This window comes from Aegilops tauschii, chromosome 5 (genome assembly GCF_002575655.3).
Source record: "Aegilops tauschii subsp. strangulata cultivar AL8/78 chromosome 5, Aet v6.0, whole genome shotgun sequence".
NCBI classification, from domain to species: Eukaryota; Viridiplantae; Streptophyta; class Magnoliopsida; order Poales; family Poaceae; genus Aegilops; species Aegilops tauschii.
The window spans coordinates 25,053,392-25,073,770 of NC_053039.3; the positions used below are offsets into that span (position 1 = coordinate 25,053,392).

Here is a 20,379-nt window from a genome sequence, read left to right on the forward strand (position 1 = left end):
CTGAGAACGAGATATGTGCAGCTCCTATCGGGATTTGTCGGCACATCGGGCGGCTTTGCTGGTCTTCTTTTACCATTGTCGAAATGTCTTGTAAACCAGGATTCCGAGACTGATCGGGTCTTCCTGGGAGAAGGTTTATCCTTCGTTGACCGTGAGAGCTTATAATGGGCTAAGTTGGGACACCCCTGCAGGGTATTATCTTTCGAAAGCCGTGCCCGCGGTTATGTGGCAGATAGGAATTTGTTAATATCCGGTTGTAGAGAACTTGACACTTGACTTAATTAAAACGCATCAACCGCGTGTGTAGCCGTGATGGTCTCTTCTCGGCGGAGTCCGGGAAGTGAACACGGTTTCTGGGTTATGTTTGACGTAAGTAGGAGTTCAGGATCACTTATTGATCATTACTAGTTGACGACCGTTCCGTTGCTTCTCTTCTCGCTCTCATTTGCGTATGTTAGCCACCATATAAGCTTAGTGCTTGCTGCAGCTCCACCTCTTTACCCCATCCTTTCCTTTAAGCTTAAATAGTCTTGATCTCGCGGGTGGGAGATTGCTGAGTCCTCGTGACTCACAGATTCTTCCAAAACTGTTGCAGGTGCCGATGATACCAGTGCAGGTGACGCAACCGAGCTCAAGTGGGAGCTCGATGAAGCTCTTGTTCATTGTGTTGTTTCATTTCATGTTGATTAGTAGTGGAGCCCAGTTGGGACGATCGGGGATCTAGCAGTTGGGTTGTCTTCTTTTATTTTGGTTCCGTAGTCGGACCTATGTGTGTATCTTGAATGATGTATGATTTCATTTATGTATTGTGTGAAGTGGCGATTGTAAGCCAACTCTTTATCCCATTCTTGTTCATTACATGGGATTGTGTGAAGATGACCCTTCTTGCGACAAAATCACAATGCGGTTATGCCTCTAAGTCGTGCCTCGACACGTGGGAGATATAGCCGCATCGTGGGCGTTATAAGTTGGTAATCAGAGCCATCCCCGACTTAGGAGCCCCCTGCTTGATCGAATCACTGACGTTGTTGAGTCTAGAAACAAAAATGTTTTGAGTCTTAGGATTATATATATCGGAGAGTAGGATTCTTTTTACTCCTCAGTCCCTTCGTCGCTCTGGTGAGGCCTCCTGACATAGAAGTTTTGACTCTTCTCTCTTCAAATTTCACTAAAAAAAATTTAGGATCACGCGGGTATCTTGGAATCGTTCCGATGGTTTTGTGACGAGAACATTGTTCTTGGTGCCTCCTGACATTTAGGGGTTGTGGCAGTGTCCCGGGGAGTTGACCTCTGAGGTGTTGTCGTCACAATTTTATCGTTGCAGTTCTGGAATACCTGAGTTTCGCTGACATCGAAAATCTCTTTTATGCAGTTGTTGGTAAGATCACCTCGACGCCACCCAGTACTGGGGCGGGAGTTCGGGAGTATTTCCATAACTCGTATAACGGATGCTTTTCGAAGGTTGAGGTAAACGATTTCTGTAGGTTTCTTGGTTATGTGTTGAAGGATGGATGCAACTGGATCTAGGTATTGTTAGTTTGGGTGATATATATTGTGTCCCCTATATCCCCATCACCTGATTGCATAACCAGAAAGTTTCGGGAGTTTATAAGTGGGAATTCAAGTAGCTCCTAGGATATCTTTCCGACAGATGCATGATATGAGATTGGGGTTCGACGTCTAGTGGTCCGCCTTTCCACGGTTGGTTTTACAGTGGTCTCGTAGTGTCTTAAAGAGTCCTTGGCTATGCCGACTCGGGGACGCTTCGTATGTCATGTGCACTGCCTTGTACATGATAATGCTGTACGATCGAGCCCGTGTGGGCCCCACCACGAAAACTTCGGACGAAATCTCTATCATATGTTTGTTCCGGCTTATTCTGCAAGCCAATCCTTTGTTTTGTTTTGTTTTGTGGTATTCGAGTTGCTTCGAAGTCAAGTGTTGATTCCATACCTTCCTAAGCGGTGTTCTCATATTTCTATGTGGATGCTAATCCTTCTTCATCTTCAAGGTTGTCTTTTCAATTCTTTCCAATCGGGGTGCTTCTCTTCAAGTGGATCCAATCATTCCAACATTCGTAAGATCAATTCTAAGCTTTTCTCAACGGTGTTCGTTTCATCCGACCCAAGTTGCCTTTGTTTTCCCACCCTCCCACCCTTTTATTCAAGGATTCAGATTTCTTAATCAAGTATCATTTTATTGATGGGAAGCCTCTCCATCCTTTTCCGTCAATGTTCGTATCCGGTGATTCTCAGGAAGATGTTCTTCAAGTTTATCATTCTTCATTCTTTTTCTTCTCCGATGGACTCAAGTCAAGCTTTAAGTGTTGATCGTATTCTTTTCCTCGTTTCAAATGTTTTCTCATGTCGGTGTATCTCTTAATCATTCACCTCTCGCTTTCCATGTGTTCAGGAGTGTTGAAGATATCTCAGAAGATTCGCATTTCCACTCCGCATCAATTCTAAATATTTCGAGGTTGTTACCTCATTCAAGCCATTCAATTCAACCGGTGCAATCTCCATTTCAAGTAATCATTTCAACGGTGTATCTTCTGAGTGGGCCCTAACCCACAGGTATTTTTCCAGGATCTTACCTGACTCTTCTAATTCTTCTCGGAGTTATTCTCAAATTCATTGCAAAGTTTGACGTAAGAATGAATTATCATCAGTCATATGTCTTTCTCCAAGATCTTTCAAATTCTTTTCATTGTTGATTCAACCTTTCTATTCTTCATGGTTCCAGAGTGCCTCAATAATTCATGGTGGTGTTTCTCATCATCATTCTCAACATTTGAAGACCGAAGAAGAGTTTCCCTTAAACCTTGTCCATTCTCTTGAGGATTCATGGTTCTAGCTTATGCCATCCTCTCATAATTGTTTTCGATTGTGAGAATTCTTTTTCTTACCCATCCGGAGCATTTCAGAGTTGTTTTCATTTCTTGATCATCCAAAGGCCATCGTTTCAGAAGATTTCTTCGTTCTAAGTTTTCAGCTTCGTTCTCCAATTATTCTAAATTGACGTCTCTTCGTTCATCTCCATATTCTCCCGGTGCATCGTTCAAGTATCCTCTAGTCAGCTCGTGATCTATTCGTTCTCATGTATCTAATTTCCCTCGAGTATTTTCGCGCGTTCTTTAATTCTTACGGTGTTTCGTCCTCTTTTCTTCAATTGTTTTCAATTCTCGCGGTGGTTCGTTCAAGATTTTCTCTTCCTTCGTTATCATATCAATTCATTCGTTGTTTCCAAATCCTACCGGTGGTTCGATGAAGGACTACCCAAGTTGAGCAATATCTCTCTCTAATCCTTTCTACGAGAATAAGTAGTATGCCAAATCCGTTGCTTGCCATCAATTTAAACTGGTGAACAATATGCATAACGTAATTCTTATTATGGCCTCATCCAAGTGATCTAGTTTCTTTTTTCCGGAGTTGTTCATCATGTCACATTTCTCGGTTCGAGAGGCTTCATCTTTTTCTTTTCCGGAGTTCCAAGTTTTCTCGGTTATATCATTTCAAAGCTTCATCTTATCACTGCAAGGCTTCACCTTGTGTTTTCAACTCCTCTTTCTTTTATCATCCTTTTATTACCGGAGTTCTTCATGGAGGCTCTACATGGTGGTTCGTCAAGGATTCTTTTCATTCTTCAATTGTTCTTCAAGTTTTCTCTCGGAGTTATGATCCGCCAAGCTATACTCTAAAATAAACATGGTGTTCAACACATGTTTTGTCCTGAGGAGTTCAAGTATTCTTCATCTTGCATTTCAAAGTGCAACTCTTTCTCTCTTATCTTTTGAGGTGGTGTTATGTCCTTCTTGACAATTTCCATCCATGTTCCATGTTGCACATGTTGTCAAGAATGAGATATTTTAAATCCACCAATCTCTTCGTTGGAGTTATCTTGTGTCATATTTCACCTAAAGCATTTCCCTAAGGAATGTTGCTATTATGGTGCTTATCAATGATCCAAGTTTTCTCCTATCCTCTTGGTGAAAGAAGTTTTTTCATCTCCTTGTTGATCTCAATCCAATCAACTGTTTTCCGTTAGTGGCGGGTTGGCACCTCATAATTTTGAGATGTGTTCCATAAGCCCTCAACAAGCTTGTTCTTTTTGTTGTTGATTTTCCAACAACTCTGTTATAACCTTCTTGGAAGGGTGCTTTCCAAGCTCATTTGTGGCAGAAGTTGTCATTTTCTTCTCCATTCCTTTATTCCAAGGATCTATCTTCTATTATTTATTTCTTCCGGAGGCATTGTGATGTTGCTCTCTTCACTCATCTTCTCGGTTTGTGAGGACCGTGTTGTTTTCGTGCTTATCCATTTCCAACCGGAGTGTCGTGCCCTCTTTTCAAGTTCTTCCCATTTTGTCAAGTTTTGCCTCCCTTCTCAACCGGAGTGCTGTCTGAAATCTTTCTTACCCCTTGTGCCATTCTTCCATTAGTTCCGGGGGCAGTGTGTTGTTAATTTCATCGAGTATCCTCTCATCTTGTCAAGATCATGTTCAATTCCTTCCATTTACAGTCGGAGTGCTGCCCAAATTATATCATTCTTATTCCTTCTTTATCTTGTTTTAACCGGAGTGTTGTGTCTATCATTCCTCTTCTAATCGGAGTCTCATCCAAGTGCTTTCTTTTTGCCAAGTCCATATTGTACCCCTTCCATTTTCCAACCGGAGCGTTATCGTAATTGATCATTATCGTTCCTTGTACATCTCGTTTCAACCGGAGTGCTCGCATGTACTTCTCGTCCATTGTTCTCGTCATTCATAGCTTTGCAAACTCCAAGGTTCACATGGACTTCCTTGTTTCTCTTTTCTACCGGTGTGCTTTCATATTCCTTTTGATCCGTTAAGCTCTTATTTCCATGTTTTTCAACCTACAAGGTTCTTGTAATGTTCCTTGTTCCTCTTGCTGAACGGAGTGTTTTAAATTTTGTTCACCTCCGTCGTGTCATTTCTTCAAGCTTTGCGACCTCTCAAGGTTCTTTGGTTTCACTCGTTTCTCGAAGAAGCAACTTTGTTTTACCTCTTCCTCTTCCGTTTTTCTCTCTGGTGCCATCCTAGATCTCGGGATGAGATCCTCTCGTAGTGGTGGAGTGTTGTAACGCCCCGAGACCGACGCTTCAGAAGACTTCTATATTTCGTGTTCGGCGTGTGTTTTATTTGTGTGTTGCTTTCATCATCGCATCATTTGCATTGCATCGGCACTTCGTTGCCGTCATGTTTTAAAAACTTGCATTCGCTCGTCGTTGACGTTTCTCCCTTTGCCTTCATCACCTTCCCTCGGATCGCCTTGCCTGCGTTGACCGTTTCAGACCTATCGAATTTTTGCTTCCCTCTTGACTGTGATCGTCTAACCCCTCCTTGCGCAGTGCATAGACCTCTCTCGCGCGTCCGGAACTTCCCCGAACCCGACCTGGGTAGTTGTCACCGTTGGATTCGGATCATCCCCAAACATCTACAAAACATCACCGTTTTCTTTGTTGGACTCTCCTAGCTTACTTTTCTTGACCGTCCGATTTAAATCGGAGGGACGAGATAGTCTAACCCTAACCCACCTACTATATATAGTCGGTGAATTTCTAGACCAAACCCTATTTTCTAGGGATCCCCCTGTCCAATCGCCGCCGCCGCTAGTCAACCACCCCTCTTCCCCCTCGGGATCTCCCCTATCCCATCCACCATTCCATCCCCATCCCGCAGCCGCCACTCCTCTCCTCCTCGATCTGCATGCTCGGCCAACCAGAACTCCCCTCGATCCAAGTCCACCTCACCTGTTGCCTCCTTGCAGGCTTCCTCGACCCTCTCCCGAGCAGGTGCTCGCCCGGAGCCCCGCGTCCCCGCCAACCTCCACGCCGGCGAGCGAACCAGCAGCCAACCAGATGAGCGCCGACCCCGTTCTTCTTCACCGTCCCGTTCTCCTCCCGTTTCCCCCTCTCTCGCATCCCTCCTAATCTCTCTCTTTCTGTCAGCAGGAAGCCATGAGGAGCTACGCTCGTCCCTCTTCTTATGGAGCCGGCCATCCCAAGGCAAGCTGCTAGCTTGCCTCTGCTCTGCCTCGTCGCCGCTGCCTGCCTTGCCTCCTGCCGAGCGCCTCCCTCACCTGCGGCCTCCTCCCCGACCCCGCGCCAAGTTCGTCTTCGAGCTGCGCCGCCGCCTGGAGCTTCTTCGCCGGAGGCCTTCGCCTCGTCCGGAGTCGCCGTGTGTGTCCTCCCCGTCCCTGTCGTCCATGTCGTTCAGGTCGCCGTGTCTCCTCCTCCCGTCCTTCTCCTGCTCACCTTCCCTCTGTATCTCATCTCTCTCTCTCTCTCGTTCTCTCTCTGTACCAGGATGCAGCCGCTGCATCGCCTCCGCTTCGAGCACCCGCACGCCCGCGTTGACCTCCGCATCCGGCCACGCCGCCGGCAAGCCCTGCCTCCGTCGCCTCGCCAAGTTCCGCTGCCGGCGCCTCCTGCATCGCTGCCGTCGCGCCAAGCTCCGCCGTTGCCTGCCCGCGTCCCCGTCGCCCGCCTCTGCTTCCTATGCAACGAGCAGGAGCACGTTCGTCAGGCGCCCGCCTCCCCTGTTCCTGCTCGCGTGGGCTGCGAGCCTCTCCAAGGCCTAGCCCAGCGCTGCTGCCTCCATCCAGCCCAACTCCAGATCCGGGCCTTGGCCCAGGGTGAGCAGCACCCGCCCCTCTCCTGTGCACCATTGGGCCAGTCAGTTTCGGCCCAGTGTTGTTTTTTTTCTCTGTCTGCGATTTTTGCCTATTAATGCTGAGAAAACAGATTTGCAGAAAAACCCTTGAACTTCATGCATATAATAACTTCACAACCGTGCATCGGATTAAAATAATCTAAATATGTAAAATGCTCAGAAATTTGTGTAGTTTAATAATATGTTGCTTGCGTCCATGTTTAATATGTTTAAAGTGCTGTTTATTTAATTTGCTCGAATGGCATGTTAAAATGATTTATTCCATAATTAAATAACCGTAGCTCGGAATTTAATAAACTTTATATGTAAATGGGGTAGAAAAATGCCTATTTTAACATGGTGCACTTCATTTTGCTGTTTAACAACATTAAAATTGTGTTTAGGGCAGAACAGTACCAAATTCAATATATGCATATGAGGATTTTCCGGAATTGTTGTTTGTTGCACTTTGCCATGCCATGCATATTTAAACCAGACATGCATCATACTTGTTTTTGCATCATGCCATGCTTATGTGATGGTTGTTTACTATGTTGTTTGTTTCTTTCCGGGTTACTTCTCTCGTTACCTTCGGTTTCGTTCCGGAGTTGTGAGGATTCGTTCGACTACGTCCGCTTGCCTTCTTCATGGACTCGTTCTTCTTCCTTGCGGGATTTCAGGCAAGATGACCATACCCTCGAAATCACTTCCATCTTTGCTTGCTAGTTGTTCATTCTATTGCTATGCTGCGCTACCTACCACTTGCTTATCAAGCCTCCCAAATTGCCATGAACCTCTAACCTTTGTCACCCTTCCTAGCAAACCGTTGTTTGGCTATGTTACCGCTTTTGCTCAGCCCCTCTTATACCATTGCTAGTTGCAGGTGAAGATGAAGTTTGTTCCATGTTGGAACATGGATACGTTGGGATATCACAATATCTCTTATTTAATTAATGCATCTATATACTTGGTAAAGGGTGGAAGGCTCGGCCTTATGCCTGGTGTTTTGTTCCACTCTTGCCACCCTAGTTTCTGTCATACCGGTGTTATGTTCCTTGATTTTGCGTTCCTTACGCAGTTGGGTGATTTATGGGACCCCCTTGACAGTTCGCTTTGAATAAAACTCCTCCAGCAAGGCCCAACCTTGGTTTTAGCATTTGCCTACCTAAGCCTTTTTCCCTTGGGTTCTGCAGACTCAAGGGTCATCTTTATTTTAACCCCGGGCCAGTTCTCCTTCGAGTGCTGGTCCAAACCGAGCGATGTCCGGCGCCCCCTGGGCAACCAGGGTCTATGCCAACCCGACGTCTTGCTCATCCGGTGTGCCCTGAGAACGAGATATGTGCAGCTCCTATCGGGATTTGTCGGCACATCGGGCGGCTTTGCTGGTCTTCTTTTACCATTGTCGAAATGTCTTGTAAACCAGGATTCCGAGACTGATCGGGTCTTCCTGGGAGAAGGTTTATCCTTCGTTGACTGTGAGAGCTTATAATGGGCTAAGTTGGGACACCCCTGCAGGGTATTATCTTTCGAAAGCCGTGCCCGCGGTTATGTGGCAGATAGGAATTTGTTAATATCCGGTTGTAGAGAACTTGACACTTGACTTAATTAAAACGCATCAACCGCGTGTGTAGCCGTGATGGTCTCTTCTCGGCGGAGTCTGGGAAGTGAACACGGTTTCTGGGTTATGTTTGACGTAAGTAGGAGTTCAGGATCACTTCTTGATCATTACTAGTTGACGACCGTTCCGTTGCTTCTCTTCTCGCTCTCATTTGCGTATGTTAGCCACCATATAAGCTTAGTGCTTGCTGCAGCTCCACCTCTTTACCCCATCCTTTCCTTTAAGCTTAAATAGTCTTGATCTCGCGGGTGTGAGATTCCTGAGTCCTTGTGACTCACAGGTTCTTCCAAAACTGTTGCAGGTGCCGATGATACCAGTGCAGGTGACGCAACCGAGCTCAAGTGGGAGCTCGAGGAAGCTCTTGTTCGTTGTGTTGTTTCGTTTCATGTTGATCAGTAGTGGAGCCCAGTTGGGACGATCGGGGATCTAGCAGTTGGGTTGTCTTCTTTTATTTTGGTTCCGTAGTCGGACCTATGTGTGTATCTTGAATGATGTATGATTTCATTTATGTATTGTGTGAAGTGGCGATTGTAAGCTAACTCTTTATCCCATTCTTGTTCATTACATGGGATTGTGTGAAGATGACCCTTCTTGCGACAAAACCACAATGCGGTTATGCCTCTAAGACATGCCTCGACACATGGGAGATATAGCCGCATCGTGGGCATTATAATCATCAAGTTTCTTGGACCAATTCTTTCTAGATCTATTGACAGTCTTTTGCAAAATGAATTTGAGCTCTCTATTACTCAATTCTACTTGACCACTAGACTGTGGGTGATAAGGAGATGCAATTCTATGATTAACGTCATACTTAGCAAGCATTTTACGAAAAGCACCATGAATAAAGTGTGAACCACCATCAGTCACTAAATATCTAGGGACTCCAAACCTTGGAAAAATAACTTCTTTAAGCATTTTAATAGAAGTGTTATGATCAGCACTACTAATTGGAATAGCTTCTACCCACTTAGTAACGTAATTAGCAACAACTAAAATATGTGTGTATCCATTAGAGGCAGGAAAAGGTCCCATATAATCAAAGCCCCAAACATCAAAAGGTTCAATAACAAGTGAATAATTCATAGGCATTTCTTGACGTCTACTAATGTTACCAATTCTTTGGCATTCATCACAAGACAGGACAAACTTAGGGGCATCCTTGAAGAGAGTAGGCCAATAAAAACCGGATTGCAATACCTTATGTGCGGTTCTGTCTCCAGCGTGGTGTCCTCCATATGCCTCGGAGTGCACTTGCGTAGGATCTATTCCTGTTCATGCTCAGGTACACAACGTCTAGTAACACCGTCTACTCCTTCTTTATAAAGATGTAGGTCATCCCAAAAGTAATGTCTCAAATCATAGAGAAACTTTTTCTTTTGCTGGTATGTGAAACTAGGTGGTATAAATTTAGCCACAATATAATTAGCATAATCAGCATACCGTGGAGCAGTACGAGAAGTATTTATGACATTTAATTGCTCATCAGGAAAGCTATCATCAATAGGTAGTGGGTCATCAAGAACATTTTCTAACCTAGACAAGTTGTCTGCAACGGGGTTCTCAGCTCCCTTCCTATCAACAATATGCAAATCAAATTCTTGTAGCAAGAGAACCCATCTAATAAGTCTAGGTTTAGCATATTTCTTTTCCATAAGATATTTAATAGCAGCATGATCCGTGTGAATAGTTACTTTAGAATCAACAATATAAGATCTGAACTTATCACAAGCAAATACGACTGCTAAGAATTCCTTTTCAGTCGTAGCATAATTTCTTTGAGCATTGTCTAGAGTTTTACTAGCATATTGAATAACATTTAATTTCTTATCAACTCTTTGCCCTAGAACAGCACCTATAGCATAATCACTAGCATCGCACATAATTTCAAAGGGTAAGTTCCAATCAGGTGGCGGAACAATAGGTGCAGAGATCAATGCTTTCTTAAGTATTTCCAATGCTTCTACACAATCATCATCAAAGACAAATGGTATATCTTTTTGTAATAAATTAGTCAGAGGCCGAGAAATTTTTGAGAAGTCCTTAATGAACCTCCTATAAAATCCGGCGTGACCAAGGAAACTTCTTATACCTTTGATGTCCTTGGGACATGGCATCTTTTCAATAGCATCAACCTTGGCTTTATCAACTTCAATACCTCTTTCAGAAACTTTATGCCCCAAGACAATACCTTCATTAACCATAAATTGGCACTTTTCCCAATTCAAGACAAGATTAGTTTCTTCACATCTCTGCAAAACTTGATCAAGGTTGCTCAAGCAATCATCAAAAGAGGATCCATAAATTGAGAAATCGTCCATGCAAACCTCACAAATCTTTTCACAAAAGTCAGAGAATATAGCCATCATGCATCTTTGAAAGGTAGCAGGTGCATTACATAAACCAAAAGGCATACGTCTATAAGCAAAAGTACCAAAAGGGCAAGTAAAAGTAGTCTTTGATTGATCATTGTCTGACACAGGTATTTGAGAGAAACCAGAATAACCATCTAGAAAGCAAAAATGTGTATGTTTAGATAATCTTTCTAGCATTTGATCGATAAAAGGTAAGGGGTAATGATCTTTTTTAGTAGCCTTATTTAATTTGCGGAAATCAATTACCATCCTATAACCTGTAATAATTCTTTGCGGAATCAATTCATCTTTATCATTAGAAACGACGGTAATACCTCCCTTCTTAGGGACACAATGGACAGGACTTACCCACTGACTATCAACAACGGGATAAATTATACCTGCCTCAAGGAGTTTTAGTATTTCTTTTCTTACCACTTCATCTTAGGATTCAGCCGTCGTTGATGATCACGAACTGGTTTGGCATCTTCTTCCAAATTTATTTTATGTTGACATAGAGTGGGACTAATGCCCTTAAGATCATCAAGAGTATATCCAATAGCAGCACGGTGCTTCTTCAGAGTTTTCAATAATCTTTCTTCTTCATGCTCTGAAAGGTTAGCACTAATAATAACAGGATATATCTTTTTCTCATCAAGATAAGCATATTTAAGAGTATCAGGCAACGGTTTAAGCTCACACACGGGATCACCCTTGGGTGGAGGAGGATCCCCTAGGATTTCAACAGGCAAATTGTGTTTCAGGATAGGTTCCTGTTTCAAGAATACTTCATCTATTTCCCTCCTTTCATTCATAAACATATCATTTTCATGGTCTAGCAAATATTGTTCTAAAGGATCACTAGGAGGTACGGCAATAGAAGCAAGACCAATAATTTCATCCTTACTAGGGAATTCTTCTTCACGGTGTTGTCTACTAAATTTAGATAAATTAAACTCATTGACGGTGTTCAAGAAGGGTCTACCAAATATAATGGGACAAAAGCTATCTTGTGGGGAACCAAGAACAAGAAAATCAGCAGGATATTTAGTTTTCCCACACAGGACTTCAACATCTCTTACAATTCCCATTGGTGATATAGTATCTCTATTGGCAAGTTTAATTGTGACATCAATATCTTCTATCTCAGCAGGTGCAATATCATGCATAATTTCTTTGTATAAGTCATAAGGTATTGCACTAACACTAGCACCCATATCACACAAGCCATGATAACAATGATCTCCTATTTTAATAGAAATAACAGGCATGCCTACCACAGGTTTATGTTTATCTTTAGCACAAGGTTTGGCAATTCTAGCAGTTTCACCGCAGAAATAAATAACATGCCCATCAATATTATCAGCCAAGAGATCTTTAACAATAGCAATATTAGGTTCAACTTTAACTTGCTCAGGAGGTGTATAAGTTCTAATATTGCTTTTACGAACCACAGTTGAAGTTTTAGCATGATCCTTTATTCTAACAGGGAAAGGTGGTTTCTCAACATAAGTAGGAACAATAGGATCATTATAAGTGATAGTCTTTTCTTCAACTTTAATAGGTGTAGCTACTTTTACTTCTAGGGAGGATGATATTTAAACCACTTCTCCTTAGGGAGATCAACATAAGCAGCAAAAGATTCACAGAAAGAAGCTACTATCTCAGAGTCAAGTCCATATTTAGTGCTAAACTTACGGAAAACATCGGTATCCATAAAAGATTTAACGCAATCAAACTTAGGTGTCATACCTGACTCCTTACCTTCGTCGAGATCCCAATCTTCAGAGTTGCATTTAATTCTATCCAATAAGTTCCATTTGAACTCAATAGTCATAAAAGAGCCAACACAAGAAGTATCGAGCATGGTGCGATTGTTATCAGAAAGCCGAGCATAAAAACTTTGAATAATTATTTCTCTTGAGAGCTCATGATTGGGGCATGAATATAACATTGATTTAAGCCTCCCCCAAGCTTGAGAGATGCTTTCTCCTTCGCGAGGCCAAAAAATATATATATAATTGCGATCACGATGAACAAGATGCATAGGATAAAACTTCTGATGAATTTCCAATTTCAATCGTTTGTAGTTCCATGATCCCGTATCATCACATAGCCTATACCATGTCGATGCATCTCCCTTCAAAGATAAAGGGAAGACCTTCCTCTTAACAACATCACCGGGTATACCTGCAAGCTTAAATAATCCAGAAACTTCATCCACATATATTAGGTGCTCATCAGGATGCTTTGTTCCATCTCCTGCAAAAGGATCAGCTAGCAGTTTTTCTAACATACCCGAAGGAATCTCAAAGTGGACATTTTCATTTTCATTTTCATTTGCAATAGGTTCAGTAGGTTGAGGAGCAACTCTTTGCTCTACTGGTCGGGGTGAAGATACCCCGAACAAGCCCCTCAGAGGATTACTTTTCATAGTAACAAGTGACACTAAATTTCAACACACTATATAAATTTTTCGTTACCAAATTCCACCTACCAAAGGCGCTTCACTCCCCGGCAACGGCGCCAGAAAAGAGTCTTGATGACCCACAAGTATAGGGGATCTATCGTAGTCCTTTCGATAAGTAAGAGTGTCAAACCCAACGAGGAGCAGAAGGAAATAATAAGCGGTTTTCAGCAAGGTATTCTCTCTAAGTACTGAAATAAGTGGTAACAGCTAGTTTTGTGATAGGATAATTTGTAACGAGCAACAAGTAACAAAAGTAAATAAAGTGCAGAAAGGTGGCCCAATCCTTTTTGTAGAAAAGGACAAGCCTGGACAAACTCTTATATAGAGAAAAGCGCTCCCGAGGACACATGGGAATTATCGTCAAGCTAGTTTTTATCAAGTTCATATGATTCGCGTTCGGTACTTTGATAATTTGATATGTGGGTGGACCGGTGCTTGGGTGCTGTTCTTACTTGAACAAGCATCCCACTTATGATTAACCTCTATTGCAAGCATCCGCAACTACAACAAAAGTATTAAGGTAAACCTAACCATAGCATGAAACATATGGATCCAAATCAGCCCCTTACGAAGCAACGCATAAACTAGGGTTTAAGCTTCTGTCACTCTAGCAACCCATCATCTACTTATTACTTCCCAATGCCTTCCTCTAGGCCCAAATAATGGTGAAGTGTCATGTAGTCGACGTTCACATAACACCACTAGAGGATAGACAACATACATCTCATCAAAATATCGAACAAATACCAAATTCACATGACTACTAATAGCAAGACTTCTCCCATGTCCTCAGGAACAACATAACTACGCACAAAGCATATTCATATTCATAATCAGAGGGGTATTAATATGCATATAGGATCTGAACATATGATCTTCCACCAAATAAAACAACTAGCATCAACTACAAGAAGTAATCAACACTACTAGCAACCTACTAGTACCAATCCTGGACTTAGAGACAAGAATTGGATACAAGAGATGAACTAGGGTTTTGAGAGGAGATGGTGCTGGTTAAGATGTTGATGGAGATTGCCCTCTCCCGATGAGAGGAGCGTTGGTGATGACGATGGCGATGATTTCCCCCTCCCGGAGGGAAGTGTCCCCGGCAGAACTGCTCTGCCGGAGCCCTAGATTGGTTCCGCCAAGGTTCCGCCTCGTGGCAGCGGAGTCTCGTCCCGAAAGGTTGCTTATGATTTTTCCCTGGACGAAAGACTTCATATAGCAGAAGATGGCCACCAGAGAGCCAATAGGGGGCCCATGAGGCAGGGGGCGCGCCCTGGGGGGTAGGGCGCGCCCCCACCCTCGTGGGCAGGTGGTGGCTCCCCTGACGTATTTCTTCCGCTCAGTATTTTTTATTATTTCCAAAAATAACTTTCGTGGAGTTTCAGGACTTTTGGAGTTGTGCAGAATAGGTCTCTAATATTTGCTCCTTTTCCAGCCAAGAATTCCAGCTGCCGTCATTCTCCCTCCTTATGTAAACCTTCTAAAATAAGAGAGAATAGGCATAAGTATTGTGACATAATGTGTAATAACAGCCCATAATGCAATAAATATCGATATAAAAGCATGATGCAAAATGGACGTATCAGGGCTGATGTCACCAATGGTGGTCGGAATAGACGAAGTGGCCGGTGTAGATGACGGTGACACTGGCGACGGGCTGGGGCTGGACGAAGATGAAGAGGGTGGATGGGCGGCGATGGTGGATACGGTGGTAGCGGCGGCGGCGGCCAAAGAAGAGCGGCGGCAGCGGCCTGATGGCGGCGGCGGCGGCCGAGGAAGAGCGGCGGTAGCGGCCTGAAGTAGGCGAGTAACCCGACAGTGTGACGAGACCGACGCGGACGACGGCATTCCCGTGCCAAGGGAGGCGGCACGGCGCATATCACAGGAGGTCGACGCGCGGTGACGACGGAGTGGACCATGGGCCGCGGCGCTATGGCCCGAAGGGGCGACGCAGCAGCGGCGGGTAGATCGGGGCGACGGTGTGTAGACCTTGGGGCGGCGTGGACCGCGTGCCGCAGCGCTACGGCCTGAAGGGGCGGTGCAGCGGCTGCTCGGGTCGGTGATGTCGCGGGGACGGCCTCGGGCAGCCGCAATGACCGCGTTCCGCGGTGCTACAGGCCGAAGAGGCGGTGAAGTGAAGCGGGTCGGGACAGCCGCGGTGAGAACCATTGGCAAGGAGCGACGGCCCGACGGGAGACGGCGTGGACCGCGTGCCGCGATGCGCAGCCCTGAAGGGCGACGCAAAGGCGGCGGCGGCTACGGGGGTAGCCGACGAAAGGGTCTTGGGGCGGCGGCGTGGACCGCGAGTCGCTTCACATTGGATCACCACAAGACCCACTTGTTTTACCGAGAGAACATTTTGTTTCGTGTTGGGCCACTTGTTTATGTTGATTTCATGGCCTCTAAAAGGCATGATAATTGAGTATCCAGTTAAACAAGAAGCATGTGTTCTTTGAATAATAACCAGTTAACGGTAGTTCATTGAATCGGGCAGCTAGAATTTTGATCTAACACTCACTTGTTTGAAATTTCCCTGAGTATATATCTGAGAAATCGAGATCCAATCTGTGGTACCACTTATTAGATAATCATGAGTCCGCTAAAAAGGTGTTCCAATCTAAGGTTCTCCTCAAGTCATTTTCCGGTCCAAATTTGAGGTAACCGACTGGTTAAATATTGCTACCATTCGAAAAAGGTTGAATTCAAATAGTTTTAAAAGCTACAACTGAGATCCAATATGATACTATTGATCAACACAAAGGTAGTCATGGCTTGTTCGATATATCATGTGGTACAAAGTTGCACATTTGAGAGGGTACGAACCCGTGACTTTGAGGATGAAGCTACGCTTTACCCAAGCCTCTATTTCTGGGAGCTTTTTTGCTCCAAGATTCATCCACTTGGATGAAAAAGACTTTTGGGTAAATTCCTATGGGGCACATGTATTATTTTGGTACCTGGTTGTGTACAAATGAGTTGTGGATTCAGGTTTTCGTTTGAAATTTTTTGAACGTGCGTGCAACTTGGTTTGGTTCGTTTAGTATTTTCTCTGGTGCCGTTCTTTGCATTTGTGATTGGTCGCTGTCTCTGGCCCTTCTTCGCTGTTGTGATAGGTCGCTGTCGGTCTCTGGTGCCGTTGGCCGAAGTTGCTTTCTTGTTTCCTATTCGTTATCGGGTTCTGTATTGGTTCATGTCGCTGTCGTTGCCTGTGTGCCGTTGTTGGTTCGGTCGTTGTGTTCTTCTGATAGGGCGGTACCGCTTTGGTGCGTTGGTTCTGGTGTCTCGATTCTCTCCCCATGCCCGATCTTCTCTAGAAAGCCCGGGCAGAATCTGAGCACAACGCCACCGCTCTATAAGCCTATATAAGAAGAGGCTCTCCTCCTTCCCAGCGGACAACGCAGTGTACGCCGGCCACGACAAGTATATACACACCTTGAGCGGCCCGGTGCCATGGCTCCACTAACCTCGAAGCTCTGCTGGAGATCGTGTTGCCATTGCCAGCCGGAGGACGCCTCCTGCGCCGGTACCGTCCCGAGATTCGTCCCAGGCACCGCCGCCGGCGCCTCGCGGTCGCTGTCCATGAACCGCACGGTACGGTGCTCCTGCCAGCGCGTCAACTGGTCTTGCTCAGGCAGGATCACGAATACCACGACGCCGATGAGCACACGTACCGCGCTTGCCGGCGAAGATGATGTTGAGGAATCCCACGAGCCGCCCGCCGGGGGAGGCCAGCTTACGGAAGTCCCTGAGCTTGGCTCGGATGGAGGCTTCCGCTAGCTTCTTGGTCTTCTTCTAAGGCGCGGACACGGGCGGCCCTCCGTGAACGCCTGCACGGTGGTGCGGATGGGGCGGAGGCGGCTGTGGTTGAACGGCAACCCGCCGTAGCTGGAGCACTCGGACGATCTGGACGTAGTGGCGTGCGGCCCGGATCCGTGGACGCCGGCGCACGCGTCCGGTAGCTCCTGGCGAGAGACGGCCTGTAGATGTAGTTGTACTGTAGTGCAGGGCCTCCTACTGCTGCGGTGGCGGCCCACAGCATGCCTAGGAGATGCTCCTCGCCAGCGGCCAGATCGCCGATGGAGCAGTCTCCTGATCTCTTCGGTGATTCGCCGAGGCGGTGGCGGCGACCACTACAGCGGACGGGGGACACGGGCTTCGGGCCAGACAATGTATGTGTACATCGCCGATGCCAGTCTTCATGCGCTGTCGGGCCGGCAACTCTGTATTTGTGATCGGTGATGCTCAGCGCGTGCGGGGGCGGACTGCTCCGGCCAGTCGGGACTGCTGTTTCGCCGACGCATGTCGCTGCACCTTGTGCCCTGCGTTACACCTTTGCAGTTGTCGCCAGCAGCACAGCTCTTTTCACTGCAGGTAGTTTCAGTTTCTGGTTTCCTCACAGTTTTGGCGAACGGAGAGGTCTGGCTGCTTGGCTTTGTTGATCACTTCTTCTTAGACCAGATATTCAGCGTGCTGGCTTCAAAAAAAAAAAAAGATCTTCAGCGTGCTGATGCTGCATGAATTGTGGAAGTGTAGCTGTTATCTTCTAAGCTCTGCGTAATTTGTTGGTTTATCCATTTTTCTTTTTCCTGGTATATAATAATTTTTGATATCGAACTTCAATCTCTCAGGCTTGGGACTCATTTATATTCAATGTTGAATGTCCGTTGACTGTGATGATTTTTACGAATGGTTCCATCTAGCTTTACATAGAGGTCTGAGGTACTGTCATAACCTTGTCGTACGTATTGTTATTTGCTTGCATGGTCAGTTGGGAGTACGGCGTTCTCTTCAGAAAATAATTTTACTCTTGTCGTGCACAACCCCTTTTCAAACCCTTTCTCTCCAAATAGAAGCATAGTCGTCTATAAACTATAATAAAAAACATGAAGATTTTTTTAGGAAAAAATATCTTGAATACAATATTTTCGCTTACAATATTTAAAATTCTCAAAAATGTTCACCCGTGATTGTTTACACCATACTTTTTTTAGGGGGGGGGGGGGGGGGGGGGGGGGGAGGGGGGCTCAGGCCGATGCAGCTTTTTTTTAGAGGGGGCTATCATCGGGCTGATGTGGCTGTGTGCATGGGATTGGCAGGCGATGTGACTACGTGTGCATGGATTTTACATGAAATGGCCACCTGTTGCCTGCATGGTTGCTTGCTTGGTCATCTTTCTCTTCATTCCTAATTCTTGTTACGTGTAGGTGTACGATTAGGAGGTGTGATCGTCCAGGTTTTGTGAGAATGGTAATGGGGTATTCAGCTACCCGTTGGCAACGACCCCTCGTACGTACCTTGAGCACATCTTGCACAAGCTCAGCACAAACGCCATGACCTGCCTACGGTCTCCTTTCCACAAGTGCAATGTGTTAGCTTTAGTGCTACCAAAGAGACTACATGACTTCATGCAGCTGGAGTGTATTGCTGCTCATCATGCACAAGCTAAGCTACATATGTTATTATTTCCTCGAGACCCTTTGTTGTTTCATGTAAATGAAACAACTCTTATTAATGTTTGTAAATCAGATAATAAAGAACTTACAAAAAAGTTTAGTTGTTGTTTTGTAAAATAATAGCACTGTATACTGTTTACTGCGTAGAGTGAGCTGTATATGGTTTCAATTGATAGTTTTCCTTAAAGATATGTCAATGTTAACCGTTCTGTTTGTATCCATGCATTTGCATGGCCATAATAAATTTAGTTATTTGTCATCTTCGGCCTTTTTATGTATTGTTCTGGATCTCTTTAATTAACAACGGATGATTATTCATTAATCTACTGCTTAGACCGCTGTCGACATATACAATCGTGATTAATCAACAAGCGCGGCGTGTCGCCGCACGGGTTTAGCTAGTATGATACTATTGATCGACACAAAGGTAGTCATGGCTTGTTCGATAGATCGTGTGGTACAAAGTTGCGCATTTGAGAGGGTACGAACCCGTGACTTTGAGGATGAAGCCACGCTTCTATGCCTATAAACTAGGGTAGCTACATTGCATTTTCTATCACATAATTTTGCAAATTCAAAATTTGGTCAAATAATAATGCGAGAAACATCCCAAAATTTCGAAGATTAACGGATTCTTCTGGCCCCTCCTCAGAAATAACTGCTATTTTATTGAGATAATTTAAATAACTAGGGTACGCTCTAATTTTCTCTCCCCCGACGGCTTGGCATGGTTCCGGCCATCCATCTATTTAGGGGGTGTTTTGTTCAGGGACTTTTTAGTCGCAGAGACTAGAAAAAGTCCCTAAAAAGTTCCTATGAACCAAATGGGAGGGACTTTTTCTACAGGGACTAGAAAAAGACTCTACTAGAGAGTCTTTTTTGATTACTCTATGGGACTAGAAAAAGTCGTAGGACTTCTGAACCAAACACCCCCTTATACCCCGGCCATTGGGATGTGCGAATACACACTGGGCTCGTTTGCTCACTTCATCTCACAAAGTTAACTAGTACAATAATGGCGACTCCGGCGTTCATCTCGCCTCCCCTCGTCTTCCTCCTCCTCCTCGTGTCCTTCACAGCCTGCACCGACGCGACTGTCTTCTTCATCAAGAACCAGTGCCCCTTCACGGTGTGGGCAGCCGCCACACTGTCTGCCTACATTCACAAAGTGGAGGTGGCGCGGAGCTGACACCCGGCGCGACGTGGGAACTGCAGTTTGTCAAGAACGCCACCGACGGCAGGATATGGGCACGCACCCGCTGCTCTTTCGACCCTTCCACCGGCCGCGGGGGCTGCGAGACCGGCGACTGCGATGGCGTGCTGCTCTGCGTCGTCGCTAGGAAGCCGTCCATGACGCTGGCCGAGTTCACCATCGGGTACGGCGGCGCCCCGGGCAGGTACGACATCTCGGTGGCGTACGGCTTCAACGTGCCCATGGACCTGTCCTGCAGCGATGCCAACGTGATCCGATGCAGGGACGCAGACTGCCCCGACGGCATCCACGGCTAAGGCAACGGCAAGTACTGTTAGAGTTGTGTCAAATATTGTGTGCAAGGTAGGTTACAGCTGGACTCTGAGTTGTATTGTGTTTAGATAGGGTATGGAGTCGTGTCCTAGTATGACACTTGTATCCTAGGTCTCTCATATATAGTGACGGTAGACACACGATGTAACCTATGCCAACATAATAGCACAGAAACGCAGGGGAAGCCGGCGGCATGTGCCGGTGTCCAGGGCGACTGGGTGCGGTATTGTAGCGGTGTCATGGGGAGGAGCGCCCATAGTCAGGCCCCGGGATGTAGCCATATC

At 45.4% G+C, this 20,379-nt stretch overlaps 1 protein-coding gene across 1 annotated transcript; it reads left to right on the forward strand.

Annotated features, from left to right (window-relative positions):
• Positions 1–19,585: 19,585 nt before the first annotated feature.
• LOC109764481 (thaumatin-like protein PWIR2) lies at positions 19,586–20,079 on the forward strand. The gene is made up of 2 exons (XM_040389214.1): positions 19,586–19,699; positions 19,786–20,079. The coding sequence occupies exons 1-2, from the start codon at positions 19,586–19,588 to the stop codon at positions 20,077–20,079; spliced, it is 408 nt and encodes a 135-aa protein (XP_040245148.1).
• The last annotated feature ends 300 nt before the right edge of the window (positions 20,080–20,379 follow it).

Bases quoted from the DNA above. Each gene is read 5' to 3' on its own strand.
- LOC109764481 (XM_040389214.1), top strand. From the start codon at position 19,586: ATGGCGACTCCGGCGTTCATCTCGCCTCCCCTCGTCTTCCTCCTCCTC. The intron at 19,700-19,785 runs GTGTGGGCAGCC...TGGGAACTGCAG, and splicing joins AGAACCAGTGCCCCTTCACG to TTTGTCAAGAACGCCACCGA.